We start from the raw sequence: 13809 nt of genomic DNA, 5'->3' as shown, positions 1-13809 counted from the left end.
TATTATAAGACCAAATTATGTGTTTTCCCATTAAGATACCTGAAGGCTGGGGTTTTAATAAAGTGAGATATTTTTATAAAGAATTAACGCGCTGTCGTACGGTACGAGGCGGCGCTACACGCAGTTGTCTGAGTAATATCGGTTGCATTCAAATCAGGCTACGATCTCTGGATTGGTCTGTTCTGTTGAAAACAGTGAAAACCTTACATAAAATAAAAATGAAAAGGAACTTACGCAAATGATAGGCGTATTCACATTATAGATGAGAGTGAACGTTTTAGCCGAGGAATATTAGCATGAACATTTCCTGCCAACTGTCAGGAAGCCAGAACACTAAGTAGAAATAACAGTGTGGTTTCTATCTAGACATACGGTTATCCATCAATTAGCGGGGTAGAATATTACGAAAGGTTAAAGACGAAATACACATGAAGATTCCTAACTAGGCTAGGCTTGTGACGTCTCCTTTGGCAAGATATCTGCATAGCAATCAATTAAACAAGAAACTATGAAAAGCGAGATATTGCGACAACGAGCTACGCGCACCACGAAGACGACGAAGAAAAAGACGACAGGCGGGAAACTTGTGACGACAAGTTCCGTTCCGGGAACTATTAAAAGCATTCTGCATTGAAGTTCGAGCTAAACTTCGAGTTTCTGTAAAACTTCCATTGTGATGGGGATTTAGCGTTCTTTTAAATTCGGCATGCTTTTTTTGTTGCTACTGCAACAGTGTTTCGGCCTCATTTGTGGACCGTGGAGGAAAAGTGCCATCTCTTATCAGCTTATTCCGTATATATCTCTCAGTTGCCGTTATACTATTTCTCTGAATTCAACCACATCTAGTTTACATGTTCATATCGGAAGGAGTGAAGACTGTCTCTTAGGAAAGAGTCAAACGAATTTTTATCAGCTTTTTTAAATAGATATATTTCGCGTTTATTTTTGGAGATTTGCATGTTACAGTGTTGTCTCGCTACAACAGCCCTGTGGTCACTAATCCCTGTATCCGTCATGATGCTCCCTATTTGTTCAGGATTATTTGTTGCTAAGAGGTCTGGTATGTTTACGGAATCATTTACACTTCAAGCGGGTATCTGAATAAATTGTTCAAAGCAATTTTCTGAAGAAACATTCAGTAGAATATCGGAAGACGTTTTATGCGTACCGCATTATTGCCAAAATATCGAGGGTAGATTGAAGTCACCACCAACTATAATTGTATGAGTGGGGTACCTATTTGAGGTAAGACTCAAATTTTCTTTGAAGTGCTCAGCAGCAATTTCATTTGAGTCAGGGGGACGGTAAATCGAACCAATTATTAATTTATTCCGATTGTCAAAAATGAAAAGTCTAAAAGTGAAATACAGGTACAAGAAGTGCGATTTCATAGAAGAGTGAAAGACTATTTAGCAACTTACAGCATTACGTATGAAAGAATAAGGAAAGAACTACAGACATACAGCATCAATTAGATACTGGAACAGAATGGCTTCATGTTCGAACAAGCAACTGTAAAGAATGGTAAGTAAAAGATTACCCGTGGTAGCCAAAAATTATAAATTCGGGAAAGAAAAGGAACAAGGAGGTGACGCAACAGAGGACTGCGGGTAACGGACAATATTGTTTAATATTTGAAGTGAAGAGGAAACAGTTGTCGGCTACTCGTTGAGATAAGTACGGAAAATCTTTCAATTAACTTTTTTATATACTGTGGATAGACAAAACTACGAAAACACGACGAGAAATGCTTACTTGAGCATAATGCAGATGTTGGCCAAGCCCGCAGGTGTAGCAGTTATATCTGACCACAAGCGGTACCCGTGCAGTGCCCTCAATACGTGGTCAGACCAGTGTTCTCTGTAACTCTTAGAGAATCATGTCGGAGCTAAGTGAATTCGAGCGTGGGCAAATTGTTGATGCTAGTATAATGAGTGCCTCCATAACCAAGAAAGCATAACTGTTTGTTGTTTCAAGAAGCATCGTATCAATTATTTATACGGTATAAACGAAAACGGGACAAATATCATCCGTTGAATCACAACGCGGAGGAAAGTGTGTGTTGAGTGATCGTGACGGACTGTCATTGAAGACGATCGTGATAAAAAAATATGAGGATGGCAGCTGCAAAATTCATTGCTGAACTGAACGTCGCACTCACGAACCCTATCACCACCAGAACAATACGGCGAGACCTCCATGCTGGAATTGTAGAGCAAGCTGAAATTCCAAAACCACATATTAGTCATGCAAATACCATTACGAGGAAAACGTTGTACGAAACCATAAAACCTCGTCTTTGGAGGAATGGAAGAAAGTCGTTGGGTAGGATGAGTTTTGTTTCACACAGTTTCCAACTTCTGGTCGAGTTTGCGTCCCAACAGTGAAACATGGCCGAAGATCAGTGATCAGCTGGTCAGCCATACCGTGTTATTAAGTGGGCCCCACGGTTGCTATGAAAGGACGCAATACTGCCGGGCATTATGTGACCATTCTTGTTGATCAGGTCCATCCCATGGTACAATGTTTGTTCCCCCATGGTGAAGCTGTGTCCTAAGACGACCGGACCCCTCATCACACACCTTATACTATCCGGGACTGGTTTTGTGAGCACGAGATTGAATTTTCACATATTCCCTGGCCACCACGGTCGCCAGATTTGAATATTACTGAGCCTTTATGGTCTACTTTAACCCTTTTAGTGCCAAATACGATCTGATCGTGATCCAGATTTTCGGCGAAAAATGCCAGTAACGATCTGATCGTGATGCCTTTCTCATTCATTTTATCCACGCTTGAAGGCAAAGTTGTTAGTATTTCCTAGCGAATGAGAAAGGCATCACAATCAGATCGTTACTGGCATTTTTTGCCGAAAATCTGGATCACGATCACATCGTATTTGGCACTAAAAGGGTTAAAGAGATCAGTGCATGATCGCTATCCAATTCCATCATTGTTATCTGAACTTGTCATTATTTTGCAAGAAGAATGGAATAAGATTCTCTTTAAAACCATACAGTCCCTATATGTATCCAGTCCAAGGTGACCGGAAGACATATTAAATGCCAACTGGTTTCCTACACCGTAGTAGGCATGGTAACGTGTTGTGTTTTTGGTGTTTCCATATTTTTGTCCAACCCAAATATACACTACTGGCCATTAAAATTGCTACACCACGAAGATGACGTGCTACAGACGCGAAATTTAACCGCCAGGAAGAAGATGCTGTGATATGCAAATGATTAGCTTTTCAGAACATTCACACAGGGTTGACGCCGGTGGCGACACCTACAACGTGCTGACATGAGGAAAGCTTCCAACCGATTTCTCATACACAAACAGCAGTTGACCGGCGTTGCCTGGTGAAACGTCGTTGTGATGCCTCGTGAAAGGAGGAGAAATGCGTACCATCACGTTTCCGACTTTGATAAAGGTCGGATTGTAGCCTATCGCGATTGCGGTTTATCGTATCGCGACATTGATACTTGCGTTGGTCGAGATCCAATGACTGTTAGCAAAATATGGAATCTGCGGGTTCAGGAGGGTAATACGGAACGCCGTGCTGGATCCCAACGGCCTCGTATCACTAGCAGTCGAGATGACAGGCATCTTATCCGCATGGCTGTAACGTCTCGATCCCTGAGTCAACAGAAGGGGACGTTTGCAAGACAACAAACATCTGCGCGAACAGTTCGACGACGTTTCCAGCAGCATGGACTATCAGCTCGGTGACCATGGCTGCGGCTACCCTTGACGCTGCATCACAGACAGGAGCGCCTGCGATGGTGTACTCAACGACGAACGTGCGTGCACGAATGGCGTATCACCCGGCGTGATGGTTTGGAGTGCCATCGGTTACACGTCTCGGTCACCTCTTTTTCGCATTGACGGCACTTTGAACAGTGGACGTTACATTTCAGATGTGTGTGGCTCTACCCTTCATTCGATACCTGCGAAACCTTACATTTCAGCAGGATAATGAACGACCGCATGTTGCAGGTCATGTATGGGCTTTTCTTGATACAGAAAATGTTCGACTGCTGCCCTGGCCAGCACATTTTCCAGATCTCTCACCAATTGAAATCGTCTGGTCAACAGTGGCCGAGCAACTCGCTCGTCACAATACGCCAGTCACTACTCTTGATGACCTGTGGTATCGTGTTGAAGCTGCATGGGCAGCTGTACCTGTACACGCCATCGAAGCTCTGTTTGACTCAATTCCCAGGCGTAACAAGGCCGTTATTACGGCCAGAGGTGGTTGTTCTGGGTACTGATTTCTCAGGATCAATGCACCCAAATTGCGTGAAAATGTAATCACATGTCAGTTCTAGTACAATATATCTGTCCAATGTATACCCGTTTATCATCAGCATTTCTTCTTGGTGTAGCAATTTTAATGGCCAGTAGTGTATAATTTCAAAATATATGGTAAATTTATAAGGTAACGGAAGGTATGTTAGAAAACATTCATAGATTAACATAATCTACAATCTTTCTGGCACTGCTATCTATTAAAGTGTCGATAAAACTACGTAAAATTCTTCCCACGGTCAAAAATATGTAGGTGTTGCTTTTGGTGTCGGCACTCTCGCTGCAGTAATGGGAAGTAATTATTTGATAAATGTGAATATTTGATGGACTGTGTCAGAGGACTCATACAAGTGAGTAAATTGGATAGTTCACTCAGCCGTACTGGCGTGTTCACTCAGCTGAGCAACATTTTGACAGATGTCTGCCGACCAACGATATGATTCGCACAGTTACTCGATATATAATTCAATAAGTTCGTTCGTTCGGTTTTCGTTGATAAGAATTCATTCTAACGTGTGCGCCATTTAACACCAGAAGCTGCTGTGGTGAACACTTACAGACGGGTAGTTTTGGTCAAGCGGCCATCTGCAAGTCACGGACTAACATTTCATCAAGTGGAAGAAATATTCCTTGGCACCTAATATATAATGTTTGTTAGTGGCAATATCTGTCACATACACTTGAGTCTATTACCTTTGCGAGTCTATTACCTCTGCATCTGACGCCACGGAACGATTCTTAGATTAAATGCAATGTTAATCCGCGAACTGAAGACTGCCACCTCACCGAAGCTAGCTGCTTGTAAACAAATTCATTACGACAGCTTTTGGTAGTCCCATGATGTCGTTCTTTAAATATACTGAAGATGGCCAGCACTCTTCGCATAAAATATTTTGGTGAATCTCTTTCTTTTCTTCTATTTCACCCCATATTATGAAATGTACAACCGAAAGACTGCTGCAGTCCTTCAATACCTTTCGGATTAACGTTGAAGAAAGCACAGGATACACTTAAAGGAACCATGTAAGCAGTTTAATTTCTTGTGTAGTAATAAACTGACCCCGCAGTTTTTTCCTCTTTCATAGATACAGACTATCTAGCTACCTGTTAGGAAAAGGAGGCTTAAAATTTGACTGTAGCAAAAACAATTACATAATTTTTGTGTTTTATTCTTTGTTGTTGTTTTATTCCCTCACCTCTCACAGGCGACTGTGGGATGGCAGCAGTCCAGTAATCCGCTACTCTGTCATACTTTTTTAAAATACACATATAAAATTTTAAAAATGTTGAAAATTTATAAATATTTTAAAATTACTAAAAAAGGATTTTACACCCACGATGTTAAAACTACATGTAATCACTGTTGCCGTGCTTTAGAGTATTGAGACCACATGACTTTAAAAGGAAATACTGCACTTCACAGTATAGGAAGGACCTGAAATATGTAATGATAAATTTAGGGAGGGAATGCTTCCTGCTAGTGACGTAATGTGTTCTGTACAATGTGATAACGAGATTTAATATTTATAGGTGGGTGTAATGACCAATGTTTATGATAGGACATATGAGACGAGGAATATATGGGGAGGAAGTAAGTACATCATCAGAATTGATAGAGAGATGGGAATTTACAGTTCAGGGGAGGCTCGACTTTGTGTACAATAAAATATTCGCCCCGTCGATGCAAATTTGCAGACTTTCCCTCCATACGTGCCGTTAATCATATATACGATAATACCTAGCGGTTTATTACATAATAAGGTCCCGGATGCTGACATCCATTGGTGACTGTAGCAGAGCTCAGCACATTCATTAAGTGCACTAAGAATTTCAGCCTGTCTGGAAATAAAGGCACAAAAAACATGACCTGCGCCTCCCTAAGCTATGCTATTCATGCTACAACTATGCATCCCCATCCATTGATTCTTGAGAGTATGTAATTTGAATAAAAAACTTTTATTGTATAGCTTGCCAATTAAAATAGCAAGAGTACTTAGCACTTTTCAGGCAATACGGCGATTTTCTAGCCCTCCAACATTCATATTAATTAAGCTCGCTCTTATTCTACCATGTAGTTACCTATTTTAGTCAGTTATTCGTGTACGTTCCTTTACAATTGATCACTGAATTACTTGTGAAAAGTTCTACAGCAATTCTACATTGTGTAACTAAATACGCTTTACAGACGCTGAAGACTTGTGGTGGCGACCAAGACGGTTAAGGTTAGCGTAGCAACTCATGTCCGGAAGTATACCCGCTGCATCCAAATTCCACAACACACGTTCGAATATCCCCGTTTTTCGGTGCCACTGACTAAGGTCCACTATGTCATCAAAAGTATCCTAACACCTGGCGGAAAATGATTTACAAGTTCGCGGCGCCCTCCATCGGTAATGCTGGAATTCAGTATGGTGTTGACCCCTCCCCTCCCCCCTCCTAGCCTTGTGGACAGCTTCCACGCTCGCAGCCATACGTTCAATCAGGTGCTGGAAGGTTTCTTGAGGAACGTCAGCCCATTCTTCACGGAGTGATGCACTGAGGAGAGTTATCGATGACTGTCGGCGAGGCCTGACATGAAGTCGGCGTTCCAAAACATCCCAAAGGTGTTCTATAGGATTCAGGTCAGGACTCTGTGGAGGCCTGTCCATCACGGGGATGTTACTATCGTGTAACCACAGGCCGTCCATCAGGAACAAGTGGTCGATCGTATTGAAAGATACAGTCGCCATCCCCGAGTTGCTCTTCAACAGTGTGAAGCAAGAATGTGCTTAAAACATAAGTGTAGGCCTGTGCGGTGATAATGCCACGCACAACAACAAGGGGTGCAAGGCACCTCCATCAAAAACGCGACCACACCATAACACCACCGCCTCCGAATTTTACTGTTGGCACTACACACGCTGGCAGATGATGTTCACCGGGCATTCGCCACACCCACATCCTGCCATCGGATCGCCACATCGTGTACCGTGATTCGTCACACCACACAAAGTTTCTCCACTGTTCAATCGTCCAACGTTTACGCTCCTTACACAAAGCGAAGCGTCGTTTGGCATTTACCGGCGTGATATGTGGCTCATGAGCGGCTGCTCGACCATGAAATCCAAGTTTTCTCTCCTCTCGCCTAACTGTCATAGTACTTGCAGTAGATCCTTATGCAGATTGGCATTCCTGTGTGATTGTCTAGATAGATGTCTGTTTATTACACGTTACGACCCTCTTCAACTGTCGACGGTCTCTGCTAGTCAACAGACGAGGTCGGCCTGTACGCTTTTGTGCTGTACGTGGCCCTTCACGTATCCACTTCATTATCACAACGGAAACAGAGGACCTAGGGATGTTTAAGTGTGTGTGGAAATCTCGCGGACAGACGTATGACACAAGTGACACCCAATCACCTGACCACGTTCGAAGTCTGTAAGTTGCGCGGAGAGCCCCGTTCTACTCTCTCACGATGTCTAATGGCTACTGAGGTCGCTGATATGGAGTACCTGGCAGTAGATGGCAGCATAATGCACCTAACGTGAAAAACTTGGAGGTGTCCGGATACTTTCGATCATATAGTGTATTACGTACCTCATCTCCCATGCCCAGTACATATTTGTGTACATGCCATTTAGTTTGTGATTTGCCCGGAGAAATTCGTAACTGCTGCTGTTCTTGTGGTCTTTGTTCATACTGTACTGCTGTACCCGTCCAGAGAGTTTTGTACTTGCTCTTGTGGTTGTGGGTTCTGTTCATAATGTACTGTTATACAGTAGCGATGGTTCACTGCAATACAAAATGTAAGCTGTACGTACATTTCATTTTTGGTGTGTTATCGACGATGGTGAACTACATTTTGAAGAATACGCCTACGTTGGGTTACTGTATGGTGAAGCTCGGTGCGATAAGAGTTGTTGTATGCGGGGCGTTTTCCACTCCGCCAAATACCTCCGCACTGCTTCTTTGCTACAGAGTACCAGCCAGACTCGGGGACGGGTATTTTCACTACCAGCAGTGAAAGAGGCAGCGACATCGAGTGCCAGAAACGGAGCAGTAAACTGAATGCGCATCACGAAACTGTCTGGCAAGTTTTGCTTGAGCAGCGACTACACCCGTTACCGCAGAAGGTACAGGCAATGCAGCCATAGGATTTTGCGTTACGAGCCCATTTCTGCATGTGGTTCTTGCACCATTGGGTGAAGGAGCCCGACTACCCCCGGCGGATCCTTTTCGCGGATGAAACCAAGGTCACCAGTGGACGTGTTCTCAATTCTCATAACAGTCATGTTTAGCCTGGTGGACAGCATATTGAACAACTTTTGTGCCAGTCACACGGAAATTAATTGATGCCTTTGATGTGGGCCGACCTATCCGGGCATCGAACCAGCGCCTACCGCATGGCAGTCAGACGTGCTGATCCATTTTATTTTTCTTTGTCTGCCGCATTTTGTTCATTATTGTACGCTACATTCGTTCGGGGCGGACGTTTTGAACATGGAACTTCACAGCAGCCATGTTCCCATGTTGCCATAGCGACATCGTCATTTAGACTGCACTGGGTCACCGGGATCGGACCCTGGATCAATGGCAACGAGTTGCCTGGGTCACATTTCTTGCTGCAAAAGGTCGATGGTTATGTGCCTTCATCATGGCGAACGGCTGCCCGAAACATACATTGCACTACTGACGTAGACTGCTGGGACTAGTACTATGGTGTGGGGGGACATTCACTGGGCTTCCATATAATATATAAGGCACCAAGACAATTATTAACTACCTAAACATTGTTGCGGGTCACCTGTATCGCTTCACTCTTGGTTTTCCTCCGGTAGCGATGGCATCTTCCAGCAAGATAACTGCCTATGTTACGCTGTCGGAATAATGCTACAACGGTCTAAGGAACTTGACGGTGAATTCCCGTTGTTTTCTTGGCCACCAAATTCGTCTGATCTGAATGCGATGGAATACATCTTGTAGGGAATCATATTTCGCTGCCAGAGACAGAACCATTATGCTTGAAACAGAATTTGTCGCTGTGTGATGAATTAATATCTTTTCCTGATTTTAGATTGTATCCTTTTTTCTAATAAAAAGCGAAGTACGATAAGTTTTCTTCATTTGGATAAACCTTGTTGTTCGGACTGTCATACTGTGAGGTCATTTATTTTTATATTCTGTAATCTTACTTGAATCATAAGAGATATCCTTACCGATGTTTTTACTGTCTGGTAATGTGATTGATCCTCTTTACTAATAATATATAAAGCTTGTGTTAACCTTTCAGCCTGCGAAATTCGTTGAAAGTGACTGGTTTGGTGACGCAATGGCGCACGATCGTTTATTCGAAGTACTATTATCACTGTTACTATCATGCAAATCATTTCTCTCCATTGAAACTGAACATTAACGAGGTCTTGAATCACCAAACGTTTCTGCCCTACAACAACGACTCCTGGGTCTGATCAGTCATTTACAGGAAGATAATAGACATTTTAGCAATCGAAGTGATTAGACGAAGCAGGTTTTCATTACTTTAGTATTCTCTTGCTGTCGTCAGTGTGATGCGGTCTTGTTTGGTGAACATTTTACTTCTAACTTCAAAAATCTTTTTTAAAAAATCCACACCAGTCGAAACAAAGCCAGCGTTACAATCTGAAACGCTCTGTCCACACAAATCACCAACCCATATGTTACGAGAATTTCGTGACCTGCCTCCAGGAAGGACTTGTCGAACCTATGCAACGTAGAAACGCTTTTTATTGCGTGCCAGAGGTGGAACAACACACTATTTAATAGGTGGTTCAAATGGCTCTGAGCACTATGAGAGTTAACTTCTGAGGTCATCAGTCCCCTAGAACTTAGAACTACTTAAACCCAACTAACCGAAGGACACCACACACATCCATGCCCGAGGCAGGATTAGAACCCTCGACCGTAGCGGTCGCGCGGTTCCAGAGTGAAGCGCCTAGAACCGCTCGGCCACCCCGGCCGGCTAATAGGTGGTAATCATGTTTTGGCTCATCAGTGTATATGTCTTTAAAAAAAGGTAATTGATATACTGATATATAGCAGCCTAGAAGACAATGTATAATTCATCGATATAATTAAGGAAAAGTTGACTAAATTATTAGAACAAGGCTAGTGAAGTCGGGTATCTATATAAAGACGAAACTGAAATTTGAATTGCATACAGTTCCTGGTTACCACTTAGAAATAACCACAATTATTGAGAACACTTAAATTTCAGATAAAACCCGTAAAGTATACTGATGAAAGATTCACACGAAGCGATCTCGTAAAATTATTGCTAACTCCTTAATTTTTACTGCTATTGCAGTAAAAATTAAGGAGTTAGAAATTCTATTTAACACAGCAGTTACATCAAGGATATGAATAAGTAACTCTACCTAAGTGAAGTTTATGGGATCTGTGTACGTTCGCTGCAATGACACTCTATGAACTGAACGCGAATCACAGTATAAGAATGCAACTGCAAAATCTCTTACCATATTTCTCTGACCTAGTACAAGAAAGCAAGAGCAGACCAGGCCGTCGACTGTGACCACAAAGGAAGAGGTGAATGTAGTCCAAGAGCAAGTCCACATGCATGGCTCGAGTCTCTAGTAACTAGTGGAGGTGGCTTGGTATCGGTCACAGCTGACTTATTGATGTTCAGACGAATGGCTGCAGCTAGAGGCCACGGGAAACCTAAGTCTAGATGGCCAAATTGGAATATGAACCTACCTCATCCTAAAGGCAAGCCCTGTGGTTTTAGCAACTGCGCCACATCGTGTGATGACTAAACTAAAGACCGATTTATGTTACTTAGAGCTGAAATGTAGCCAACTCTTAGCCAAGATTATACATGTTTACACCCGGTGCCACATACTGATAATGAGGAAACAGACAATACGAAAACTGTAAAATTAACAAAATATATGAAGATCAACGAAAATCTGTTAGTCTTGAAAATTAGTAAATCAACAGAAATATTGGAAAACGTCGATAGGGGAAAGGAACGAGAGGCTAGAACTTGGAGAGTTTCAATTTATTGTAATGAGTACTCTCTTGCAGAACCACCCATTATGTTTGAAGCAGCGATGACGTATGTGGCTGAAGGTGGACTTTGTGTTATCAAAAAGTGCTTCGAGTGGATGATACCTTGACTACAAAATGGTTAGGCGAAAGTGTAGAAATCAGATACCAGGCTGCAAAGTATTTAATTTTAAGAAGTTGGTCACGCCATGTCTAGTTTTAGCTAAACAGTTATGCTGAAGTATTTTAATGTGTTGCGAATGTTGGTTAGGTGAAAAAACCCTCATATGGACTGCACTTTTTCCGTTGAACATATACTCGGTGATCCTGAACTCCACTGATAGGATTTCGGAGATTACTCAGGTATATTTTATGAGTATTTTGGGAGAAGGGACTCGTTGCCTCCTGTATGTTCCGTTTCATTTCTAACCACCACGCTCTGCAAATATCTGAACAACCGTCCAAATTTCGATAGTATTCACTGTGTGTACTGTTTGTGAACTGTCATGTTCCACTTAGCTCGCGGTACATGCCGCTGGCAACAATTTACTCTTCATCCTCAAGCTTGCGTTCAGTACTGCTCGCTTCTATCTCAAGTCAGTTGTTCCAGCAGAGTTCGTTGTACGTTAACAGCAGAATGGATAGGTTTACCACTGAAGAACTGGCCGATATGCACTTCTTGTATGGATTCATTGAATGAAATGAAATGGGAAAGTGACACGATGACGCTACGCTAAGTCATCCATACAGTGATGGCAACCACATCATTGTACTTCTGTATCTGGTGGTTTTTACATTGCTCTGCAGTTGTACGTTTTGTGCTTGCATATTACAGGTTTTTTCACTATTCTGAAGGTATTTCACAGAAATAAACTTAACTGCACTAACGAAGCGACTAAATCATAATTACGTTCTCTTTCCATATCGAGTCACAGCAGATCACGGGTTCCTCACACAAAAATACCCAGAAATTATCCTTTAATGACCTCTGAAATTTGGTTGGTGGAGTTCAGGTTCACCATGTAGAACACCAAATCTGTGATAGTCGTACCTATTACTACTACGCAAATGAAATGAATGAATAACAAACATTTTCATGCAGTAAAGTGACTTCTACGAGTATTATATTGGGGTTATCCGGAAAGTAAGGAACGATCGGTCGCGAAATGGAAACCACAGTGAAAATCCGATGAAGTTTTGCACAGGTGTGTTGGGTAGTGTCTCTAGTATGCGTGTCGATCGAGTTACGTCGTTCTTTTTAGTTCTGAGCACACAGGGAGCACCTAAAGATACCTAGAACAATAGTGTCTCCCGCCAAGTACCAAGGCCTGGTGAGAAATTTCGCCTCAAGCTATGCACCCAACGTTACATAACTGTTGTGGGTTTTCTTCTTCAAGACAATTCTCAGCCACATTCTGCAGGAGCAATGAAGATGCTCCTGCATCGTTTTTAATTGGAAATGTTTGATTACCTACAATACAGCCCGTAATTGTCTCCCTCTGAGTTTCATCTCTGCTCACATGAACCGCTGGCTATGAAGACAACATTTTGGCACAGACAACGAGCTGTAGGCCAGCGTAGAGAATTGGCGGAAAGCACTGGTGGCTGCCTTCTATAACGAGGGTATTGGAAAGTTGGTACAACGCTACGACAACCGTCTAAGTCGGATCGGCGACTATGGAGATAAGTAGATGGTAGCTGTAGCTAACTGTTGCAAATAAAACAGTTTTGATTTTCACTGTGGTTTCCATTCCGCGACCTATAGTTCCTTACTTTCCGAATAGCCCTCGTAACTCGGTGTGTAGGACGGCTAGGTGTGGGCGCTGATCCTCCACCAAAGATGGATGCAGGTACAGCAGAAAAGTCAGCTCATGGATACAGGAAATCCTTTATTGCTGTTTATTTACATTCACTAGTCTATGACATTGTTAGCGTTGACGGTGGGCAAGGGAAACGCATTGATCGGTGTCCCTTGGTATGCCGACCTCTAGCCTGGCTTTGTAGGCTGTTGTGGTGACCATGCGCTACCACGTAGCTGCTGACCACCATGGAGTCTCATATTACCTGATCCTTAACTGTGTTCCATCGAGAGACAAGATATCATCTTTAATTCGCCTAAGCCCTAGGGAAATGTACAGCAAGAATACTTATAACATATAACGGGCTTATTTAAACGGTGTCAGACAGCTTCTCGATAGCAGACTGTTGCCTTTTGCTCGAAATACCGAATGGTTATAATTAAACTTTCCGTATTTAACAAGTTATAACACGGAAATTAATAACCTTTGGAGTACCAAACTTGGTAGCGTTAATGTCCAGAGTATGGGGTGCATGATTTCCACGCATCACAGCGCCGCCATCCGGTTCCGATCAGTCATCGTGATTCATAGTCTCACACTTGTTTTAAGTGCCAACATGAGCTTGAACAAAAGGTGCAGGGCCTTATTAGTGAAGCTCTATTACCAAAACAACAGTAAT

The 13809-nt window shown here is 42.6% G+C and overlaps 1 protein-coding gene across 1 annotated transcript in view; it reads left to right on the top strand.

Annotated features, from left to right (window-relative positions):
• Positions 1-11396: 11396 nt before the first annotated feature.
• Positions 11397-13809, top strand: part of LOC124594466 — a 155699-nt gene continuing 153286 nt past the window's right edge. Inside the window, exon 1 of the mRNA XM_047132845.1 lies at positions 11397-11401. Within this exon, the coding sequence (XP_046988801.1) occupies positions 11397-11401 (5 nt within the window). The remainder of the gene's footprint in view (positions 11402-13809) is intronic.

Source organism: Schistocerca americana, chromosome 1 (assembly GCF_021461395.2).
Source record: "Schistocerca americana isolate TAMUIC-IGC-003095 chromosome 1, iqSchAmer2.1, whole genome shotgun sequence".
Classification (NCBI taxonomy): domain Eukaryota; kingdom Metazoa; phylum Arthropoda; class Insecta; order Orthoptera; family Acrididae; genus Schistocerca; species Schistocerca americana.
This window is presented reverse-complemented; position numbering and strand designations above follow the sequence as displayed.